Below are 25,505 nucleotides of genomic sequence, written 5' to 3' on the forward strand. Positions count from 1 at the left end.
ATGTTAGTCATTTAGCAGACGCTCTTATCCAGAGAGACTTACATGTTAGTCATTTAGCAGACACTCTTATCCAGAGAGACTTACATGTTAGTCATTTAGCAGACACTCTTATCCAGAGAGACTTACATGTTAGTCATTTAGCAGACACTCTTATCCAGAGACTTACATGTTAGTCATTTAGCAGATGCTCTTATCCAGAGAGACTTACATGTTAGTCATTTAGCAGACACTCTTATCCAGAGAGACTTACATGTTAGTCATTTAGCAGACGCTCTTATCCAGAGACTTACATGTTAGTCATTTAGCAGACGCTCTTATCCAGAGAGACTTACATGTTAGTCATTTAGCAGACGCTCTTATCCAGAGAGACTTACATGTTAGTCATTTAGCAGATGCTCTTATCCAGAGAGACTTACATGTTAGTCATTTAGCAGACGCTCTTATCCAGAGAGACTTACATGTTAGTCATTTAGCAGACGCTCTTATCCAGAGACTTACATGTTAGTCATTTAGCAGACGCTCTTATCCAGAGAGACTCACATGTTAGTCATTTAGCAGACGCTCTTATCCAGAGACTCACATGTTAGTCATTTAGCAGACGCTCTTATCCAGAGAGACTTACATGTTAGTCATTTAGCAGACACTCTTATCCAGAGAGACTTACATGTTAGTCATTTAGCAGACGCTCTTATCCAGAGAGACTCACATGTTAGTCATTTAGCAGACGCTCTTATCCAGAGACTTACATGTTAGTCATTTAGCAGACGCTCTTATCCAGAGACTTACATGTTAGTCATTTAGCAGACGCTCTTATCCAGAGAGACTTACATGTTAGTCATTTAGCAGACACTCTTATCCAGAGAGACTTACATGTTAGTCATTTAGCAGACACTCTTATCCAGAGAGACTTACATGTTAGTCATTTAGCAGACACTCTTATCCAGAGAGACTTACATGTTAGTCATTTAGCAGACACTCTTATCCAGAGAGACTTACATGTTAGTCATTTAGCAGACGCTCTTATCCAGAGACCTACATGTTAGTCATTTAGCAGACACTCTTATCCAGAGACTTACATGTTAGTCATTTAGCAGACACTCTTATCCAGAGAGACTTACATGTTAGTCATTTAGCAGACGCTCTTATCCAGAGAGACTTACATGTTAGTCATTTAGCAGACACTCTTATCCAGAGAGACTTACATGTTAGTCATTTAGCAGATACTCTTATCCAGAGAGACTTACATGTTAGTCATTTAGCAGACACTCTTATCCAGAGAGACTTACATGTTAGTCATTTAGCAGACGCTCTTATCCAGAGAGACTTACATGTTAGTCATTTAGCAGACACTCTTATCCAGAGAGACTTACATGTTAGTCATTTAGCAGACACTCTTATCCAGAGAGACTTACATGTTAGTCATTTAGCAGACGCTCTTATCCAGAGAGACTTACATGTTAGTCATTTAGCAGACGCTCTTATCCAGAGAGACTTACATTAGTGAGTTCAGACATTTTCATACTTTTGTTGTTGTACTGGTCCCACGTGGGAATCGAACCCACAACCTGGCGTTATAAGTGCCTTGCTCTGCCAACTGAGAAACACGGGACCCTTCATGTAGAAAGGACACACATGTATTATTTTTTAGGTATTTGGGACAATAATTGAGGTACCTGACTCCCAGCCCATTCCTTTCACAAAACAATGCTCTTTAAAACCTACATTGCATTATTTTATGGTTGTTTGGAGGTTTATAGAAAGTTCTACATACTCAGTAGCCATTTTGTCTTGTCATTCCAATTTCCTCTCAGAAGAATGAATAATGGAAAGTAAGTCGGAGTAGATGAAGCACACAATGGATAAAGTAGATGTCACAAAGCCAGGTGACCTTTCAGAAAGGTCACTCTTGATCAAGTGAGAAGACCTTTTGGTCCAGTGACACATCATAAACAACACTCAAAGAATCCACTCAATAACCACCATTACAGCCACCATCCACATGGCTTTCCAAGATGGCCGCCGTGCAGCCAGTCAGGCGAGGTAACCAAGTTCAGCATGCTCAGAGGAGGATTATGGCACTAAGCCCTCATTTGGGCCTAATTAAAGAGCTGATGGGATTCAGCAGACCTCTTCTGTGGCTCAGCAATTACTTTTGAAGATGAGCAGGATTGTAGGAGTAGGGTCAACATGGAGAATGGATAAGAGTCACTACGGGATCACCAGCGACATCACAAACAGAATTAAGGGAGTGAGAAAGAACATATGTTGTCATGACACCCTACTGTGTGGCTTCTACATAACTAAACATGAAGCCATGTGAATGGAATGTAGTGAGGAAGGGACTCACCTGTGGATAGGGGAAAGCGCCCAGTGCCAACTGTTGAAAGAGAAAAACACGACAATAAGGGTGACGGCAAAGGCTGCGAAAATAATAAACAGGCCTACCGGGACTATCAACAGCTCAGTTACAGGGGCCTCCTGACTGGTGCAGTGGTCTAAGGCTCTGCGTCTCAGTGCTAGCTGTGGTCTAAGGCTCTGCATCTCAGTGCTAGCTGTGGTCTGAGGCTCTGCATCTCAGTGCTAGCTGTGGTCTAAGGCTCTGCATCTCAGTGCTAGCTGTGGTCTAAGGCTCTGCATCTCAGTGCTAGCTGTGGTCTAAGGCTCTGCATCTCAGTGCTAGCTGTGGTCTAAGGCTCTGCATCTCAGTGCTAGCTGTGGTCTGAGGCTCTGCATCTCAGTGCTAGCTGTGGTCTGAGGCTCTGCATCTCAGTGCTAGCTGTGGTCTGAGGCTCTGCATCTCAGTGCTAGCTGTGGTCTGAGGCTCTGCATCTCAGTGCTAGCTGTGGTCTGGCTCTGCATCTCAGTGCTAGCTGTGGTCTGAGGCTCTGCATCTCAGTGCTAGCTGTGGTCTGAGGCTCTGCATCTCAGTGCTAGCTGTGTCACTAGGATTCTGGGTTCGAGTCCAGGCTCTGTCGCAGCCGGCCGCGGTCGGGAGACCCATGGGGGGCTAAGGCTCTGCATCTCAGGCTCTGCATCTCAGTGCTAGCTGTGGTCTAAGGCTCTGCATCTCAGTGCTAGCTGTGGTCTAAGGCTCTGCATCTCAGTGCTAGCTGTGGTCTAGGCTCTGCATCTCAGTGCTAGGTGGTCTAAGGCTCTGCATCTCAGTGCTAGCTGTGGTCTAAGGCTCTGCATCTCAGTGCTAGCTGTGGTCTAAGGCTCTGCATCTCAGTGTTAGCTGTGGTCTAAGGCTCTGCATCTCAGTGCTAGCTGTGGTCTAAGGCTCTGCATCTCAGTGCTAGCTGTGGTCTAAGGCTCTGCATCTCAGTGTTAGCTGTGGTCTAAGGCTCTGCATCTCAGTGTTAGCTGTGGTCTAAGGCTCTGCATCTCAGTGCTAGCTGTGGTCTAAGGCTCTGCATCTCAGTGTTAGCTGTGGTCTAAGGCTCTGCATCTCAGTGTTAGCTGTGGTCTAAGGCTCTGCATCTCAGTGCTAGCTGTGGTCTAAGGCTCTGCATCTCAGTGTTAGCTGTGGTCTAAGGCTCTGCATCTCAGTGTTAGCTGTGGTCTAAGGCTCTGCATCTCAGTGTTAGCTGTGGTCTAAGGCTCTGCATCTCAGTGCTAGCTGTGGTCTAAGGCTCTGCATCTCAGTGTTAGCTGTGGTCTAAGGCTCTGCATCTCAGTGTTAGCTGTGGTCTAAGGCTCTGCATCTCAGTGTTAGCTGTGGTCTAAGGCTCTGCATCTCAGTGCTAGCTGTGGTCTAAGGCTCTGCATCTCAGTGCTAGCTGTGGTCTAAGGCTCTGCATCTCAGTGTTAGCTGTGGTCTAAGGCTCTGCATCTCAGTGTTAGCTGTGGTCTAAGGCTCTGCATCTCAGTGTTAGCTGTGGTCTAAGGCTCTGCATCTCAGTGCTAGCTGTGGTCTAAGGCTCTGCATCTCAGTGCTAGCTGTGGTCTAAGGCTCTGCATCTCAGTGCTAGCTGTGGTCTAAGGCTCTGCATCTCAGTGCTAGCTGTGGTCTAAGGCTCTGCATCTCAGTGCTAGCTGTGGTCTGAGGCTCTGCATCTCAGTGCTAGCTGTGGTCTGAGGCTCTGCATCTCAGTGCTAGCTGTGGTCTGAGGCTCTGCATCTCAGTGTTAGCTGTGGTCTGAGGCTCTGCATCTCAGTGTTAGCTGTGCCACTAGAGATTCTGGGTTCGTGTCCAGGCTGATGCAGCCGGCCGCGACAGGGAGACCCATGGGGCGGCGTACATTTGGCCCAGCGTCGTCCGGGTTAGGGAAGGGTTTGGCCGGCAGGGATGTCCTTGTTCCATCGTGCGCTAGCGACTCCTGTGGCGGGCCGGGCACAGTGCATGCTGACACGGTCACCAGGTGTTTCCTCCGACACATTGGTGCGGTGGGCATTGTGGACATTGTGTCAAGAAGCAGTGCGGCTTGGTTGGGTTGTGTTTCGGAGGACGCATGGCTCTCGACCTTCGCCTCTCCCAAGTCCATACGGGAGTTGCAGCGATGAGACAAGACTAACTATCAATTGAATACCATGAAATTGGGGAGAAAAAGGGGTATAAATAAATATATATACACGTGTGTGTGTGTATATATATATATATGTATTTTTAGCCCTTTCTCTCCCCAATTTCGTGGTATTCAATTGATAGTTACAGTCTTGTCTCATCATTTGTGGATATATAAATATATATACACACACACACATATAAAAATACAAACAACATCTATATATATATTTATAAAAATACAAATATATACACATACATATAAACAAAAATGCAAGAAATATATATATATAAAAAGACATAAGTGATTATTGGAAGAGTATTAGAACGGGGAGGAAGTTGAATAAACAGTTCTACAGGAACTATCAGGAATATGAAGTCCCTATCAGTTTAAATGTGGTTGAACCACACAAGATCAGGGTTGACTGGATTTGTTTTAGGACTGTGGTGGAAATGTGTGGAAATAGGAGTTCATAGGTGGTCTAATCTCCTCACGGAGGGAGACTAGCTGAAGCGTGTTCCAGATTAGAGAGGCCAGTCTTTGAGAGGGGCTCAGTGCGCCCCCGTCGAATAACCCCCTTCCTCAAAGAACATCGGCTATTAGTTAATAACACCCCTGCAACCCCCTCCCGCCCCCGCCGAGAACAGCACAGAGAGAGAAACAGAGAGGTTGGAACGATGGAGGGATAGATTCATGTGATGTATGACTACACCAGAAAATACCCAACCCGCTCCTGACATTTGGCAATTCACTTTGCGTTGCGCCTGGCGTCTTTCATCTTGGTTTTTATCTCTGATGATGTCGGAGCCATCACGTTATTACGACGATGTCAATACACGAGAAAACCCATGCTGGCCTTGAACGTGGACCGACTGCTAGCGACGGCAGATGAATCCAGATGAAGAGGAGAGTTCAAAAGCCGATTCATTTAGACTAATGTACACTTACCTGTATGGTTCTCTCTCTCTCTCACTAACGATTCACAAAGAGGAGAGGGCTTTGATCCTGTGGCGAGAAAACTCTATCTTGATCAAACTGAGATTGTGTCGATAATTCAGACAGACTTGTATTTTCCGCAGTCCCATCCGTTACAACGGTGATAATATTCAACAGTATTGACAAACAGTGTAGAGGCCAGAGAGGGTAAAGCGTTTGTCAGAGCAGTGGAAATAGGAGTCCTTGACGGGAATATATTGAGAATCAATAGGTGTCAATGGGGACGACAGGACCTGGCCAAATGTAGTACTGAAATAAAAACACTATTCTAAAATGGAGCCCCTTGACACACAGACACACACCTGCACTCTGCAATCACAGACACACACACTGCACTCTGCAACAGACACACACACCTGCACTCTGCAATCACAGACACACACACACCTGCACTCTGCAATCACAGACACACACACCTGCACTCTGCAATCACAGACACACAGACACACAGACACACACAAACGCCTACACTCTGCACTCACCTCCATGAAGGAGATGCCCACGCTCCAGACGTCTGAATGGATACCATACTGCTCCCCAGATATCCTCTCCGGCTGCAGGGTACAAACATGGGAGTCAGATGAGTTATGCTGTGGTTGACTTGAGATGTACGAAATTTGATTGTGTTTTGCTATACTGTGTTCAACTGAGCCATTTGTGGTTACTGGATGATCAGATGTGTCCTGTCAATGTTTCTCCTACAACATTTTCAAGGCTGGACCCCCAAAACAACATACAGAGCGTCTTTCACCAAGATGTCCAACTACCACCAAAATCTATTCATATTAGGTCTACTTACTGCCATGTAGGCGTTAGTTCCCACATACGTCTTGGCGATGGAATTCACCAACTGCAAACAAAAGAGGTTAGGTTGATCAACTGTAGATGGGTGAATGGGTTTCTTTCTTTCCCTCAGTAACAATTGGCTGAGCAAAATACTTGTGCATTTACTTTGGTCTTCCAGTCGATCTGTCCAACTGTTTAACATGAGGACAGACTGTACCATACTGTTAAAGGTCCTTCAGTTCTGTCCAACTGTTTAACATGAGGACAGACTGTACCATACTGTTAAAGGTCCTTCAGTTCTGTCCAACTGTTTAACATGAGGACAGACTGTACCATACTGTTAAAGGTCCTTCAGTTCTGTCCAACTGTTTAACATGAGGACAGACTGTACCATACTGTTAAAGGTCCTTCAGTTCTGTCCAACTGTTTAACATGAGGACAGACTGTACCATACTGTTAAAGGTCCTTCAGTTCTGTCCAACTGTTTAACATGAGGACAGACTGACTGCTACCATACTGTTAAAGGTCCTTCAGTTCTGTTTCCAACTGTTTAAAGGTCCTTCACATGAGGACAGACTGTACCATACTGTTAAAGGTCCTTCAGTTCTGTCCAACTGTTTAACATGAGGACAGACTGTACCATACTGTTAAAGGTCCTTCAGTTCTGTCCAACTGTTTAACATGAGGACAGACTGTACCATACTGTTAAAGGTCCTTCAGTTCTGTCCAACTGTTTAACATGAGGACAGACTGTACCATACTGTTAAAGGTCCTTCAGTTCTGTCCAACTGTTTAACATGAGGACAGACTGTACCATACTGTTAAAGGTCCTTCAGTTTTGTCCAAATTATGGCAAACCAGCAAACTGATTTGTTTATGGGAAAAGTACACTTCACATTACACTGTATATAAATGGCATCATTACATTACATGCTATTATATTACTGTATAACAAGGTGGCTGTAGCTGAAACAAGGTGGCTATAACTGAAACAAGGTGGCTATAGCTGAAACAAGGTGGCCATAGTGATGGCTATAACTGAAACAAGGTGGCTATAACTGAAACAAGGTGGCTATAGCTGAAACAAGGTGGTCATAGTGATGGCTATAACTGAAACAAGGTTGCTATAGCTGAAACAAGGTGGTCATAGTGATGGCTATAACTGAAACAAGGTGGCTATAACTGAAACAAGGTGGCCATAGTGATGGATATAACTGAAACAAGATGGATATAACTGAAACAAGATGGCCATAGTGATGGATTTAACTGAAACAAGATGGCCATAGTGATGGCTATAACTGAAACAAGGTGGCTATAGTTGGCTATAACTGAAACAAGATGGATATAACTGAAACAAGATGGATATAACTGAAACAAGATGGCCATAGTGATGGATATAACTGAAACAAGATGGCCATAGTGATGGCTATAACTGAAACAAGATGGCCATAGTGATGGCTATAACTGAAACAAGGTGGCTATAACTGAAACAAGTTGGCTATAACTGAAACAAGATGGATATAACTGAAACAAGATGGCCATAGTGATGGATATAACTGAAACAAGATGGTCATAACTGAAACAAGATGGTCATAACTGAAACAAGATGGCCATAGTGATGGATATAACTGAAACAAGATGGTCATAACTGAAACAAGATGGAAAAACTGAAACAAGATGGCTATAGTGATGGCTTTAACTGAAACATGGCGGCTATAGTGATGGCTATAACTGAAACATGGTGGCTATAGTCACTACTTCCGGCGCTGACAGAGATGGCCGCCTCGCTTCGCGTTCCTAGGAAACTATGCAGTTTTTAGTTTTTTTACGTGTTATTTCTTACATTAGTACCCCAGGTCATCTTAGGTTTCATTACATACAGTCGAGAAGAACTACTGAATATAAGATCAGCGTCAACTCACCATCAGTACGACCAAGAATATGTTTTTCGCGACGCGGATCCTGTGTTCTGCCTTACAAACAGGACAACGGAGTGGATCCCATGCAGCGACCCAAAAAAACGACTGCGAAAAAGAGGGAAACAAGGCGGTCTTCTGGTCAGACTCCGGAGACGGGCACACCGTGCACCACTCCCTAGCATTCTTCTTGCCAATGTCCAGTCTCTTGACAACAAGGTTGATGAAATCCGAGCAAGGGTAGCATTCCAGAGGGACATCAGAGACTGTAACGTTCTCTGCTTCATGGAAACATGGCTCACTGGAGAGACGCTATCCGAGGCGGTGCAGCCAACGGGTTTCTCCACGCATCGCGCCGACAGAAACAAACATCTTTCTGGTAAGAAGAGGGGGGGGGCGTATGCCTTATGGCTAACGAGACATGGTGTGATGAAAGAAACATACAGGAACTCAAATCGTTCTGTTCACCTGATTTAGAATTCCTCACAATCAAATGTAGACCGCATTATCTACCAAGAGAATTCTCTTCGATTATAATCACAGCCGTATATATCCCCCCAAGCAGACACATCAATGGCTCTGAACGAACTTTATTTAACTCTTTGCAAACTGGAAACCATTTATCCGGAGGCTGCATTCATTGTAGCTGGGGATTTTAACAAGGCTAATCTGAAAACAAGACTCCCTAAATTTTATCAGCATATCGATAGCGCAACCAGGGGTGGAAAGAACTTGGATCATTGTTACTCTAACTTCCGCGACGCATATAAGGCCCTGCCCCGCCCCCCTTTCGGAAAAGCTGACCACGACTCCATTTTGTTGATCCCTGCCTACAGACAGAAACTAAAACAAGAGGCTCCCACGCTGAGGTCTGTCCAACGCTGGTCCGACCAAGCTGACTTCACACTCCAAGACTGCTTCCATCACGTGGACTGGGATATGTTTCGTATTGCATCAGATAACAACATTGACGAATACGCTGATTCGGTGTGCGAGTTCATTAGAACGTGCGTTGAAGATGTCGTTCCCATAGCAACGATTAAAACATTCCCTAACCAGAAACCGTGGATTGATGGCAGCATTCGCGTGAAACTGAAAGCGCGAACCACTGCTTTTAATCAGGGCAAGGTGTCTGGTAACATGACCGAATACAAACAGTGCAGCTATTCCCTCTGCAAGGCTATCAAACAAGCTAAGCGTCAGTACAGAGACAAAGTAGAATCTCAATTCAACGGCTCAGACACAAGAGGCATGTGGCAGGGTCTACAGTCAATCACGGACTACAGGAAGAAATCCAGCCCAGTCACGGACCAGGATGTCTTGCTCCCAGGCAGACTAAATAACTTTTTGCCCGCTTTGAGGACAATACAGTGCCACTGACACGGCCTGCAACGAAAACATGCGGTCTCTCCTTCACTGCAGCCGAGGTGAGTAAGACATTTAAACGTGTTAACCCTCGCAAGGCTGCAGGCCCAGACGGCATCCCCAGCCGCGCCCTCAGAGCATGCGCAGACCAGCTGGCCGGTGTGTTTACGGACATAGTCAATCAATCCCTATACCAGTCTGCTGTTCCCACATGCTTCAAGAGGGCCACCATTGTTCCTGTTCCCAAGAAAGCTAAGGTAACTGAGCTAAACGACTACCGCCCCGTAGCACTCACTTCCGTCATCATGAAGTGCTTTGAGAGACTAGTCAAGGACCATATCACCTCCACCCTACCTGACACCCTAGACCCACTCCAATTTGCTTACCGCCCAAATAGGTCCACAGACGATGCAATCTCAACCACACTGCACACTGCCCTAACCCATCTGGACAAGAGGAATACCTATGTGAGAATGCTGTTCATCGACTACAGCTCGGCATTCAACACCATAGTACCCTCCAAGCTCGTCATCAAGCTCGAGACCCTGGGTCTCGACCCCGCCCTGTGCAACTGGGTACTGGACTTCCTGACGGGCCGCCCCAGGTGGTGAGGGTAGGCAACAACATCTCCTCCCCGCTGATCCTCAACACTGGGGCCCCACAAGGATGCGTTCTGAGCCCTCTCCTGTACTCCCTGTTCACCCACGACTGCGTGGCCACGCACGCCTCCAACTCAATCATCAAGTTTGCGGACGACACAACAGTGGTAGGCTTGATTACCAACAACGACGAGACGGCCTACAGGGAGGAGGTGAGGGCCCTCGGAGAGTGGTGTCAGGAAAATAACCTCACACTCAACGTCAACAAAACTAAGGAGATGATTGTGGACTTCAGGAAACAGCAGAGGGAACACCCCCTATCCACATCGATGGAACAGTAGTGGAGAGGGTAGCAAGTTTTAAGTTCCTCGGCATACACATCACAGACAAACTGAATTGGTCCACTCACACAGACAGCATCGTGAAGAAGGCGCAGCAGCGCCTCTTCAACCTCAGGAGGCTGAAGAAATTCGGCTTGTCACCAAAAGCACTCACAAACTTCTACAGATGCACAATCGAGAGCATCCTGGCGGGCTGTATCACCGCCTGGTACGGCAACTGCTCCGCCCTCAACCGTAAGGCTCTCCACAGGGTAGTGAGGTCTGCACAACGCATCACCGGGGGCAAACTACCTGCCCTCCAGGACACCTACACCACCCGATGTTACAGGAAGGCCATAAAGATCATCAAGGACATCAACCACCCGAGCCACTGCCTGTTCACCCCGCTATCATCCAGAAGGCGAGGTCAGTACAGGTGCATCAAAGCTGGGACCGAGAGACTGAAAAACAGCTTCTATCTCAAGGCCATCAGACTGTTAAACAGCCACCACTAACATTGAGTGGCTGCTGCCAACACACTGACACTGACTCAACTCCAGCCACTTTAATAATGGGAATTGATGGGAAATGATGTAAATATATCACTAGCCACTTTAAACAATGCTACCTTATATAATGTTACTTACCCTACATTATTCATCTCATATGCATACGTATATACTGTACTCTATATCATCTACTGCATCCTTATGTAATACATGTATCACTAGCCACTTTAACTATGCCACTTTGTTTACATACTCATCTCATATGTATATACTGTACTCGATACCATCTACTGTATCTTGCCTATGCTGCTCTGTACCATCACTCATTCATATATCCTTATGTACATATTCTTTATCCCCTTACACTGTGTATAAGACAGTAGTTTTGGAATTGTTAGTTAGATTACTTGTTGGTTATTACTGCATTGTCGGAACTAGAAGCACAAGCATTTCGCTACACTCGCATTAACATCTGCTAACCATGTGTATGTGACAAATAAAATTTGATTTGATTTGATGGCTATAACTGAAACACGATGGATATAACTGAAACAAGGTGGCCATAGTGATGGATATAACTGAAACAAGGTGGCCATAGTGATGGCTATAACTGAAACAAGGTGGCCATAGTGATGGCTATAACTGAAACATGATGGCCATAGTGATGGCTATAACTGAAACATGATGGCCATAGTGATGGCTATAACTGAAACACGATGGCCATAGTGATGGCTATAACTGAAACAAGGTGGCCATAGTGATGGCTATAACTGAAACAAGGTGGACATAGTGATGGCTATAACTGAAACAAGGTGGACATAGTGATGGCTATAACTGAAACAAGGTGGACATAGTGATGGCTATAACTGAAACAAGGTGGACATAGTGATGGCTATAACTGAAACAAGGTGGCCATAGTGATGGCTATAACTGAAACAAGGTGGCCATAGTGATGGCTATAACTGAAACAAGGTGGACATAGTGATGGCTATAACTGAAACAAGGTGGACATAGTGATGGCTATAACTGAAACAAAAGAGTCGGCACAGCAGAGACTGTTTGTCCTACATTAAGTACAGCTCCCATCTCCATCTCCTTTCCCTCCGTGACTTACATACCCAAATCTATTGAAACGTCAGTGTTACCGTGGTCTGTTCCCAGCCCTCTCACAGGGGACCAGGATGAGGACATGGGGACGTCGGACTGTGTGTGTGAGCACAATGGGACATGCCATGGATGACAGGGCTGTGATAATGAGTGAATGATTGTGTTCCCCGATGGCTCCTGTGTTTGGAGGGGAGGTCCTGCTCAGGGAAGGCAGAGACACTGACCTTCCTACAGGGCAGTGTGTGTGTTGAGGTAAAGCTTGTATTCAGAAGCCTGTGCAGGGGTCAACGCTGCTTCACATCTCCAAGGAGAGAGGGATGAAAATTAATTAAAATTGGGGCGTGGGGGTGACAGGGTGAGAGAGAGTAGGGGGAGTTATTCCCGGGGTCTTTGGGGGAGTTGGAAGGGCTGTCCCAGGGTGACGTAATGACATGACACACAGACACACACACACACCTCAGCTATTGTCTGCCCAGCCACGCTCTTGCCACGTCCATCAAAGGCATATCAATGAAGCTTTGGCGTTGTGTGTGTGTGTGTGTGTGTGTGTGTGTGTGAGTAGTAATTATAACAAGTGCATGTTTTGGAGTGCCTGTGGAACAATGGTAGTGAGGAAGTTAATGTGAGAGGCTGTCCCTCAAGGTGCTTCCACTGTCGTGAGGACACAATGAATAGGTCCAGATTGACAGGTTGACTACACACACACACACACACACACACACACACACACACAGAGAGAGAGAGCGAGACACACACTGGTGTCTCAATACACACAGAGAGAGAAACAGATCACAAACACACACACAGAGGTATAAACACACACACACAGAGGTATAAACACACACACACAGAGGTATAAACACACACACACAGAGGTATAAACACACACACACAGAGGTATAAACACACACACACAGAGGTATAAACACACACACACAGAGGTATAAACACACACACACAGAGGTATAAACACACACACAGAGGTATAAACACACATGGGGGACTGTACCTGCGTGCTGACTCCAAAGTCACAGAGCTTCACTTGACCTCTAGTGTTGACCAGCATGTTGGAAGGCTTGACGTCTACAGAGACAAGTACATACAGTAACAGCTGCTACCTCCTCCAATCAGACTGTACTCATGTTATATCTTCATTTGACCAGTTTCTCCCAGCAAGAACATTACCCTGCAGCAACAGGAAGTGATTATCCTGCAGCAACAGGAAGTGATTATCCTGCAGCAACAGGAAGTGATTATCCTGCAGCAACAGGAAATTATTATCCTGCAGCAACAGGAAATTATTATTTCTGTGCTACATTTTTTGGGGGGGAGGCAAATCAAGTCTGACATTTTCAAGTGGAAATTACAAACTTTAGAATACATTTTAAACCTTGAATACACTACTAAGTTACATTTTCTGAAGCGCAGGAAGATCCCCTGTGACAAAAGTGATCAATTTAAGACTGCATATCTGTACTGTATACAGCATCATGACAGTATGTCCTTCCATGATATTCTACGTATACCTTCCACATCACTGACCTCTGTAGAATCTACTACCCTCTACCTCACTGACCTCTGTAGAATCTACTACCCTCTACCTCACTGACCTCTGTAGAATCTACTACCCTCTACCTCACTGACCTCTGTAGAATCTACTACCCTCTACCTCACTGACCCTGTAGAATCACTGACCTCTGTAGAATCTACTACCCTCTACCTCACTGACCTCTGTAGAATCTACTACCCTCTACCTCACTGACCTCTGTAGAATCTACTACCTTCCACATCACTGACCTCTGTAGAATCTACTACTCACTGACCTCTGTAGAATCTACTCTCACTGACCTCTGTAGAATCTACTACCCTCTACCTCACTGACCTCTGTAGAATCTACTACCCTCTACCTCACTGACCTCTGACCTCTACCTCACTGAATCTGTAGAATCTACCCTCTACCTCACTGACCTCTGTAGAATCTACTACCCTCTACCTCACTGACCTCTGTAGAATCTACTACCCTCTCTCACTGACCTCTGTAGAATCTACTACCTCTACCACTGACCTCTGTAGAATCTACTACCCTCTACCTCACTGACCTCTGTAGAATCTACTCTACCTCTGACCTCTGTAGATCTACTACCTCTCTCACTGACCTCTGTAGAATCTACTACCTTCCACTCACTGACCTCTGTAGAATCTACTACCCTCTACCTCACTGACCTCTGTAGAATCTACTACCCTCTACCTCACTGACCTCTGTAGAATCTACTACCTTCCACCTCACTGACCTCTGTAGAATCTACTACCCTCTACCTCACTGACCTCTGTAGAATCTCCTACCTTCCACCTCACTGACCTCTGTAGAATCTACTACCTTCCACCTCACTGACCTCTGTAGAATCTACTACCTTCCACCTCACTGACCTCTGTAGAATCTACTACCCTCTACCTCACTGACCTCTGTAGAATCTACTACCCTCTACCTCACTGACCTCTGTAGAATCTACTACCCTCTACCTCACTGACCTCTGTAGAATCTACTACCCTCTACCTCACTGACCTCTGTAGAATCTACTACCCTCTACCTCACTGACCTCTGTAGAATCTACTACCCTCTACCTCACTGACCTCTGTAGAATCTACTACCTTCTACCTCACTGACCTCTGTAGAATCTCACTACCCTGTAGAATCTCTACCTCACTCACTGACCTCTGTAGAATCTACTACCCTCTACCTCACTGACCTCTGTAGAATCTACTACCCTCTACCTCACTGACCTCTGTAGAATCTACTACCCTCTACCTCACTGACCTCTGTAGAATCTACTACCCTCTACCTCACTGACCTCTGTAGAATCTACTACCTTCTACCTCACTGACCTCTGTAGAATCTACTACCTCACTGACCTCTGTAGAATCACCCTCTACCTCACTGACCTCTGTAGAATCTACTACCTCACCCTGTAGAATCTACCTCACTGACCTCTGTAGAATCTACTACCCTCTACCTCACTGACCTCTGTAGAATCTACTACCCTCTACCTCACTGACCTCTGTAGAATCTACTACCCTCTACATCACTGACCTCTGTAGAATCTACCTCACTGACCTCTGTAGAATCTACTACCCTCTACCTCACTGACCTCTGTAGAATCTACTACCTTCCACATCACTGACCTCTGTAGAATCTACTACCCTCTACCTCACTGACCTCTGTAGAATCTACTACCCTCTACCTCACTGACCTCTGTAGAATCTACTACCCTCTACCTCACTGACCTCTGTAGAATCTACTACCCTCTACCTCACTGACCTCTGTAGAATCTACTACCCTCTACCTCACTGACCTCTGTAGAATCTACTACCCTCTACCTCACTGACCTCTGTAGAATCTACTACCCTCTACCTCACTGACCTCTGTAGAATCTACTACCCTCTACCTCACTGACCTCTGTAGAGAATCTCACTACCCTCTACCTCACTGACCTCTGTAGAATCTACTACCCTCTGACCTCACTGACCTCTGTAGAATCTACTACCCTCTACCTCACTGACCTCTGTAGAATCTACTACCTTCCACCTCACTGACCTCTGTAGAATCTACTACCTTCCACATCACTGACCTCTGTAGAATCTACTACCTTTCACCTCACTGGCCTCTGTAGAATCCACATCACTGACCTCTGTAGAATCTACTACCTTCCACCTCACTGACCTCTGTAGAATCCACATCACTGACCTCTGTAGAATCTACTACCCTCTACCTCACTGACCTCTGTAGAATCTACTACCTTCCACCTCACTGACCTCTGTAGAATCCACATCACTGACCTCTGTAGAATCTACTACCTTCCACCTCACTGACCTCTGTAGAATCTACTACCTTCCACCTCACTGACCTCTGTAGAATCTACTACCCTCTACCTCACTGACCTCTGTAGAATCTACTACCCTCCACCTCACTGACCTCTGTAGAATCTACTACCCTCTACCTCACTGACCTCTGTAGAATCTACTACCCTCTACCTCACTGACCTCTGTAGAATCTACTACCCTCTACCTCACTGACCTCTGTAGAATCTACTACCCTCTACCTCACTGACCTCTGTAGAATCTACTCACCCTCTACCTCACTGACCTCTGTAGAATCTACTACCCTCTACCTCACTGACCTCTGTAGAATCTACTACCTTCCACCTCACTGACCTCTGTGAGAATCTACTACCCTCTACCTCACTGACCTCTGTAGAATCTACTACCCTCTACCTCACTGACCTCTGTAGAATCTACTACCCTCTACCTCACTGACCTCTGTAGAATCTACTACCCTCTACCTCACTGACCTCTGTAGAATCTACTACCACTCTAGAACCTCACTGACCTCTGTAGAATCTACTACCTTTCACCTCACTGACCTCTGTAGAATCTACTACCCTTCACCTCACTGACCTCTGTAGAATCTACTACCCTCTACCTCACTGACCTCTGTAGAATCTACTCACTGACCTCTCACTGACCTCCTCCACCTCACTGACCTCTGTAGAATCTACTACCCTCTACCTCACTGACCTCTGTAGAATCTACTACCTCTAGAATCACCTCACTGACCTCTGTAGAATCTACTACCTTCCACCTCACTGACCTCTGTAGAATCTACTACCCTCACCTCACTGACCTCTGTAGAATCTACTACCTTTCACCTCACTGACCTCTGTAGAATCTACTACCCTTCACCTCACTGACCTCTGTAGAATCTACTACCTTTCACCTCACTGACCTCTGTAGAATCTACTACCCTCTACCTCACTGACCTCTGTAGAATCTACTACCTTCTACCTCACTGACCTCACTGACCTCTGTAGAATCTACTACCCTCTACCTCACTGACCTCTGTAGAATCTACTACCTCACCTCACTGACCTCTGTAGAATCTACCTCACTATCCTACCCTCCACCTCACTGACCTCTGTAGAATCTACTACCCTCACCTCACTGACCTCTGTAGAATCTACTACCTTCCACCTCACTGACCTCTGTAGAATCTACTACCTCTCACCTCACTGACCTCTGTAGAATCTACCTCCACCTCACTGACCTCTGTAGAATCCTACACCTCACTGACCTCTGTAGAATCTACTACCTTCCACCTCACTGACCTCTGTAGAATCTACTACCCTCTCCACCTCACTGACCTCTGTAGAATCTACTACCCTCACCTCACTGACCTCTGTAGAATCTACTACCTCCTCTAGAACCTCACTGACCTCTGTAGAATCTACTACCCTCTACCTCACTGACCTCACTGACCTCTGTAGAATCTACTACCCTCTACCTCACTGACCTCTGTAGAATCTACTACCTTCCACATCACTGACCTCTGTAGAATCTACCATCACTGACCTCTGTAGAATCTACTGACCCTGTAGAATCTACTACCTTCACCTCACTGACCTCTGTAGAATCTACTACCCTTCCACCTCACTGACCTCTGTAGAATCTACTACCTTCCACCTCACTGACCTCTGTAGAATCTACTACCCTCTACACCTCACTGACCTCTGTAGAATCTACTACCTTCCACCTCACTGACCTCTGTAGAATCTACTACCCTCTACCTCACTGACCTCTGTAGAATCTACTACCCTACTCCTGACCTCTAGAACCTCACTGACCTCTGTAGAATCTACTACCCTCTACCTCACTGACCTCTGTAGAATCTACTCTACTGACCTCTGTAGAATCCTACATCACTGACCTCTGTAGAATCCACATCACTGACCTCTGTAGAATCCTACCCTCACCTCACTGACCTCTGTAGAATCTACTACCCTCCATCACTGACCTCTGTAGAATCTACTGACCCTCTACCTCACTGACCTCTGTAGAATCTCACTACCCTCTCCACCTCACTGACCTCTGTAGAATCTCTACCCTCTACTCACTGACCTCACTGACCTCTGTCACTGAATCTGTAGAATCTACTATCACTGACCTCTGTAGAATCTACTACCCTCACCTCACTGACCTCTGTAGAATCTACTACCTTCACCTCACTGACCTCTGTAGAATCTCACTGACCCTGTAGAATCTACTACCTCACTGACCTCTGTAGAATCTACTACCCTCTACCTCACTGACCTCTGTAGAATCTACTACCCACATCACTGACCTCTGTAGAATCTACTACCCTCCACCTCACTGACCTCTGTAGAATCTACTACCCTCACCTCACTGACCTCTGTAGAATCTACTACCCTCACCTCACTGACCTCTGTAGAATCTCCATCACTGACCTCTGTAGAATCCACCTCACTGACCTCTGTAGAATCTACTACCTTACCTCACTGACCTCTGTAGAATCTACTACCCTCCACCTCACTGACCTCTGTAGAATCTACTACCTTCCACCTCACTGACCTCTGTAGAATCTACACTCACTGACCTCTGTAGAATCTACTACCCTCTACCTCACTGACCTCTGTAGAATCTACTACCTCCTCACCTCACTGACCTCTGTGAACCTCACTGACCTCTGTAGAATCTACTACCCTCTACCTCACTGACCTCTGTAGAATCTACTACCCTCTACCTCACTGACCTCCTACTTCACCTCACTGACCTCTGTAGAATCTACTACCTTCCACCTCACTGACCTCTGTAGAATCTCTACCCTTCATCTCACTGACCTCTGTAGAATCTACTATCTCACTGACCTCTGTAGAATCTACTACCTCACTGACCTCTGTAGAAACTCTACTGACCCTGTAGAATCTACTCACCTCACTGACCTCTGTAGAATCTACTACCTTCACCTCACTGACCTCTGTAGAATCTACTACCCTCTCCACCTCACTGACCTCTGTAGAATCTACTACCTTCACCTCACTGACCTCTGTAGAATCTCACTGACCTCTGTAGAATCCACATCACTGACCTCTGTAGAATCTACTACCCTCTACCTCACTGACCTCTGTAGAATCTACTACCCTCTACCTCACTGACCTCTGTAGAATCTACTACCTTCACCTCACTGACCTCTGTAGAATCTACCTCACTGACCTCTGTAGAATCTACTACTCACCTCACTGACCTCTGTAGAATCTCTACTGACCTCTGTAGAATCTACTCACTGACCTCTGTAGAATCTACTACCTTCACATCACTGACCTCTGTACCTCACTGATCTAGAATCTACCCTCCTCACTGACCTCACTGACCTCTGTAGAATCTACTACCCTCTACCTCACTGACCTCTGTAGAATCTACTACCCTCTACCTCACTGACCTCTGTAGAATCTACTACCCTCACCTCACTGACCTCTGTAGAATCTACTACCCTCTACCTCACTGACCTCTGTAGAATCTACTACCCTCTACCTCACTGACCTCTGTAGAATCTACTACCCTCTACCTCACTGACCTCTGTAGAATCTACTACCTTCTACCTCACTGACCTCTGTAGAATCTACTACCCCACCTCACTGACCTCTGTAGAATCTACCCCTCTACCTCACTGACCTCTGTAGAATCTACTACCCTTCCACCTCACTGACCTCTGTAGAATCTACTACCCTCACCTCACTGACCTCTGTAGAATCTGACCTCACTGACCTCTGTAGAATCTACTCTACCTCCCTCCACCTCACTGACCTCTGTAGAATCTACTACCCTCACCTCACTGACCTCTGTAGAATCTACTACCCTCTACCTCACTGACCTCTGTAGAATCTACTACCTTCACCTCACTGACCTCTGTAGAATCTACTACCTTCCACCTCACTGACCTCTGTAGAATCTACTATCTCACTGACCTCTGTAGAATCTACTACCCTCTACCTCACTGACCTCTGTAGAATCTACTACCTTCCACCTCACTGACCTCTGTAGAATCTAATCCACACCTCACTGACCTCTGTAGAATCTACTACCCTCTACCTCACTGACCTCTGTAGAATCTACTACCTTTCACCTCACTGACCTCTGTAGAATCCACTCACTGACCTCTGTAGAATCACTGACCTCTGTAGAATCTACTACCCTCTACCTCACTGACCTCTGTAGAATCTCACCTCACTGACCTCTGTAGAATCTACTATCCACCTCACTGACCTCTGTAGAATCTACTACCCTCACCTCACTGACCTCTGTAGAAGAACCTCACTGACCCTGTTCTACACCTCACTGACCTCTGTAGAATCTACTCACTGACCCTGTAGAATTACCTCACTGACCTCTAGACACCTCACTGACCTCTGTAGAATCTACTACCCTCTACCTCACTGACCTCTGTAGAATCTACTACCCTGTTCACCTCACTGACCTCTGTAGAATCTACTACCCTTCACCTCACTGACCTCTGTAGAATCTACTACACCTCACTGACCTCTGTAGAATCTACTACCCTCTACCTCACTGACCTCTGTAGAATCTACTACCTTCACCTCACTGACCTCTGTAGAACATCACTGACCTCTGTAGAATCTACTACCTTCCACCTCACTGACCTCTGTAGAATCTACTGACCCTCTCACCTCACTGACCTCTGTAGAATCTACTACCCTCTACCTCACTGACCTCTGTAGAATCATCACTGACCTCTGTAGAATCTACTACCCTCTGACCTCACTGACCTCTGTAGAATCTAGAATCTACCCTCTACCTCACTGACCTCTGTAGAATCTACTACCTCTCACCTCACTGACCTCTGTAGAATCTACTACCTTTCACCTCACTGACCTCTGTAGAATCTACTACCTCTCACCTCACTGACCTCTGTAGAATCTACTACATCACTGACCTCTGTAGAATCTACTACCTTTCACCTCACTGACCTCTGTAGAATCTACTACCCTTCACCTCACTGACCTCTGTAGAATCTACTACCCCTCTACCTCACTGACCTCTGTAGAATCTGACCTCTGTAGAATCTACTACCCTCTACCTCACTGACCTCTGTAGAATCTACTACCCTCTACCTCACTGACCTCTGTAGAATCTACTACCTTCTACCTCACTGACCTCTGTAGAATCTACTACCTTCCACCTCACTGACCTCTGTAGAATCCACATCACTGACCTCTGTAGAATCTACTACCCTCTACCTCACTGACCTCTGTAGAATCTACTACCTTTCACATCACTGACCTCTGTAGAATCTCCTACCTTTCACATCACTGACCTCTGTAGAATCTACTACCTTTCACATCACTGACCTCTGTAGAATCTACTACCTTTCACATCACTGACCTCTGTAGAATCTCCTACCTTTCACCTCACTGACCTCTGTAGAATCTCCTACCTTTCACATCACTGACCTCTGTAGAATCCACACCACTGACCTCTGTAGAATCTACCTACCTCTGTAGAATCTTCACCTCACTGACCTCTGTAGAATCTACTACCCTACTCACTGACCTCTCACTGACCTCTTCACCTCACTGACCTCTGTAGAATCTACTACCTTCACCTCACTGACCTCTGTAGAATCTACCTACCTTTCACCTCACTGACCTCTGTAGAATCACATCACTGACCTCTGTAGAATCTACTACCTTCTACCTCACTGACCTCTGTAGAATCTACTACCCTTCCACCTCACTGACCTCTGTAGAATCTACTACCCTCACCTCACTGACCTCTGTAGAATCTACTACCTTCCACCTCACTGACCTCTAGTCACTGACCTCTGTAGAATCTACTACCCTCTACCTCACTGACCTCTGTAGAATCTACTACCTTCTGACCTCTCACTGACCTCTGTAGAATCCCTCTACCTCACTGACCTCTGTAGAATCTACTACCTTCCACCTCACTGACCTCTGTAGAATCTCCTACCTTTCACCTCACTGACCCCTGTAGAATCTCCTACCTTTCACCTCATTGACCTCTGTAGAATCCACATCACTGACCTCTGTAGAATCTACTACCTTCCACATCACTGACCTCTGTAGAATCTACTACCTTTCACCTCACTGACCTCTGTAGAATCTACTACCTTTCACCTCACTGACCTCTGTAGAATCTACTACCCTCTACCTCACTGACCTCTGTAGAATCTACTGACCTCTTCCACCTCACTGACCTCTGTAGAATCTCCACATCACTGACCTCTGTAGAATCTACTACCCTCTACCTCACTGACCTCTGTAGACCTTCCATCTCACTGACCTCCTTTCACTGACCACCTCACTGACCTCTGTAGAATCACTACCATCACTGACCTCTGTAGAATCTACTACCCTCACCTCACTGACCTCTGTAGAATCTACTACCTTTCACCTCACTGACCTCTGTAGAATCTACTACTCACATCCTGACCTCTGTAGAATCTCACCTCTGACCTCTGTAGAATCCTACTCACTGACCTCTGTAGAATCTACTACCTTCCACATCACTGACCTCTGTAGAATCTACTACCTTTCACCTCACTGACCTCTGTAGAATCTACTACCTTTCACCTCACTGACCTCTGTAGAATCTACTACCTTTCACCTCACTGACCTCTGTAGAATCTACTACCTTTCACCTCACTGACCTCTGTAGAATCTACTACCTTTCACCTCACTGACCTCTGTAGAATCTACTACCTTCACCTCACTGACCTCTGTAGAATCTACTACCCTCTACCTCACTGACCTCTGTAGAATCTACTACCTTCACCTCACTGACCTCTGTAGAATCTCACTGACCTCTGTAGAATCTCCTACCTCACTGACCTCTGTAGAATCTACTACCTTCCACCTCACTGACCTCTGTAGAATCTACTACCTTCACCTCACTGACCTCTGACCTCTAGAATCTACTACCTCTACCTCACTGACCTCTGTAGAATCTACTACCTTCCACCTCACTGACCTCTGTAGAATACCACATCACTGACCTCTGTAGAATCTACTACCTGTTTCACCTCACTGACCTCTGTAGAATCTACTACCCTCTCCACCTCACTGACCTCTGTAGAATCACTGACCTGATCTACCTCCACCTCACTGACCTCTGTAGAATCTACCTTCCACTCACTGACCTCTGTAGAATCTACTACCTTCCACCTCACTGACCTCTGTAGAATCCACATCACTGACCTCTGTAGAATCTACTACCCTCTACCTCACTGACCTCTGTAGAATGACCTCTGTAGAATCTACTACCTTCCACCTCACTGACCTCTGTAGAATCTCCTACCTTACCTTCACCTCACTGACCTCTGTAGAATCTACTACATCACTGACCTCTGTAGAATCTACTACCTTCCACCATCACTGACCTCTGTAGAATCTCACTGACCTCCTTCACCTCACTGACCTCTGTAGAATCTACTACCTTTCACACCTCACTGACCTCTGTAGAATCTACTACCTTCACCTCACTGACCTCTGTAGATCTACTACCTTCCACCTCACTGACCTCTGTAGAATCCACATCACTGACCTCTGTAGAATCTACTACCCTCTACCTCACTGACCTCTGTAGAATCTACTACCTTCCACCTCACTGACCTCTGTAGAATCCACATCACTGACCTCTGTAGAATCTACTACCCTCTACCTCACTGACCTCTGTAGAATCTACTACCCTCTACCTCACTGACCTCTGTAGAATCTACTACCTTCCACCTCACTGACCTCTGTAGAATCCACATCACTGACCTCTGTAGAATCTACTACCCTCTACCTCACTGACCTCTGTAGAATCTACTACCTTCCACCTCACTGACCTCTGTAGAATCCACATCACTGACCTCTGTAGAATCTACTACCCTCTACCTCACTGACCTCTGTAGAATCTACTACCTTTCACATCACTGACCTCTGTAGAATCTACTACCTTCCACCTCACTGACCTCTCACTGACCTCTGTAGAATCCACACCTCACTGACCTCTGTAGAATCTCCTACCTTCTCACATCACTGACCTCTGTAGAATCTCACTGACCTCTGTAGAATCACCTCACTGACCTCTGTAGAATCTACTACCTTTCACCATCACTGACCTCTGTAGAATCTACTACCTTTCACATCACTGACCTCTGTAGAATCTCCACATCACTGACCTCTGTAGAATCTCACTGACCTCTTCCACATCACTGACCTCTGTAGAATCTACTACCTACTCACTGACCTCTGTAGAATCTCCTACCTCACTGACCTCTGTAGAATCTACTACCTTTCACATCACTGACCTCTGTAGAACATCACTCTAGAACTACCTTTCACCTCACTGACCTCTGTAGAATCTCCTACCTTTCACATCACTGACCTCTGTAGAATCTACTACCTTTCACATCACTGACCTCTGTAGAATCTACTACCTTTCACATCACTGACCTCTGTAGAATCTCCTACCTTTCACCTCACTGACCTCTGTAGAATCTCCTACCTTTCACCTCACTGACCTCTGTAGAATCCACATCACTGACCTCTGTAGAATCTACTACCTTCCACCTCACTGACCTCTGTAGAATCTACTACCTTCCACATCACTGACCTCTGTAGAATCTCCTACCTTTCACCTCACTGACCTCTGTAGAATCTACTACCTTCCACATCACTGACCTCTGCAGAATCCACATCACTGACCTCTGTAGAATCTACTACCTTCCACATCACTGACCTCTGTAGAATCTACTACCTTCCACATCACTGACCTCTGTAGAATCTACTACCTTTCACCTCACTGGCCTCTGTAGAATCTACTACATTTCACACCACTGACCTCTGTGAAGAATCTTCAGGCTCCATAGATAGGTTAGGCCTTTCACAACCTGAAGACAGATCGGAGATATGGAGTTCAGAATTCAACAATACCCAAAACCATTGCTTTCAGACACAGATGGGCTAACTCATTTGGTAAACCATCTATATAAAGGACCTTCAGAAAGAATTCACACCCCCTGGCCTTGACTTATTCCCCATTTTGTTGTTACAGCCTGAATTCAAAATCCATTAAATATATGTTTTTCTCTCTCAGTCATCTACACACAATACCCACCATGTCAAAGACAAAAATGTTTTTAGAAAATTTATTGAAAATCAAATACAGAAATATCTAATTTACTTAAATATTCACACCACAGAGTCAATACTTTGTAGTAGCACTTTTGCCTGTGAGTCTTTCTGTGCAAGTCTCTTTCCACACCTGGACTGTACAACACTTGCCCATTTTTATTTTCAAAATTCTTCAAGCTCTGTCAAATTGGTTTTTGATCATTGTTAGACAACCATTTTCAGATTTTCAAGTAGATTTAAGTCAAAACTGTAACTCGGCCACTCAGGAACATTCACTGTCTTTTTGGTAAGCAAGTCCAGTGTAGATTTGGCCTTGTGTTTTAGGTTATTGTCCTGCTGAAAGGTGAATTCATCTCCCAGTGTCTGGTGGAAAGTAGATTGAACCAAGTTATCCT

At 45.8% G+C, this 25,505-nt stretch overlaps 1 protein-coding gene across 3 annotated transcripts in view; it reads right to left on the bottom strand.

Annotated features, from left to right (window-relative positions):
* Positions 1-25,505, bottom strand: part of LOC112240758 (dual specificity mitogen-activated protein kinase kinase 5) — a 125,961-nt gene that overhangs the window by 45,378 nt on the left and 55,078 nt on the right. For all 3 annotated transcript variants that reach the window (XM_042317280.1, XM_042317282.1, XM_042317281.1), the window contains 5 exons: positions 24,818-24,866; positions 13,113-13,186; positions 6,301-6,351; positions 5,984-6,055; positions 2,348-2,377 (listed from right to left, as the gene is read on the bottom strand). In XM_042317280.1, coding sequence (XP_042173214.1) covers positions 2,348-2,377; positions 5,984-6,055; positions 6,301-6,351; positions 13,113-13,186; positions 24,818-24,866 — 276 coding nt within the window. The remainder of the gene's footprint in view (positions 1-2,347; positions 2,378-5,983; positions 6,056-6,300; positions 6,352-13,112; positions 13,187-24,817; positions 24,867-25,505) is intronic.

The sequence above is a fragment of the Oncorhynchus tshawytscha genome, unplaced genomic scaffold (assembly GCF_018296145.1).
Source record: "Oncorhynchus tshawytscha isolate Ot180627B unplaced genomic scaffold, Otsh_v2.0 Un_contig_3022_pilon_pilon, whole genome shotgun sequence".
In the NCBI taxonomy this organism is placed as follows: Eukaryota; Metazoa; Chordata; class Actinopteri; order Salmoniformes; family Salmonidae; genus Oncorhynchus; species Oncorhynchus tshawytscha.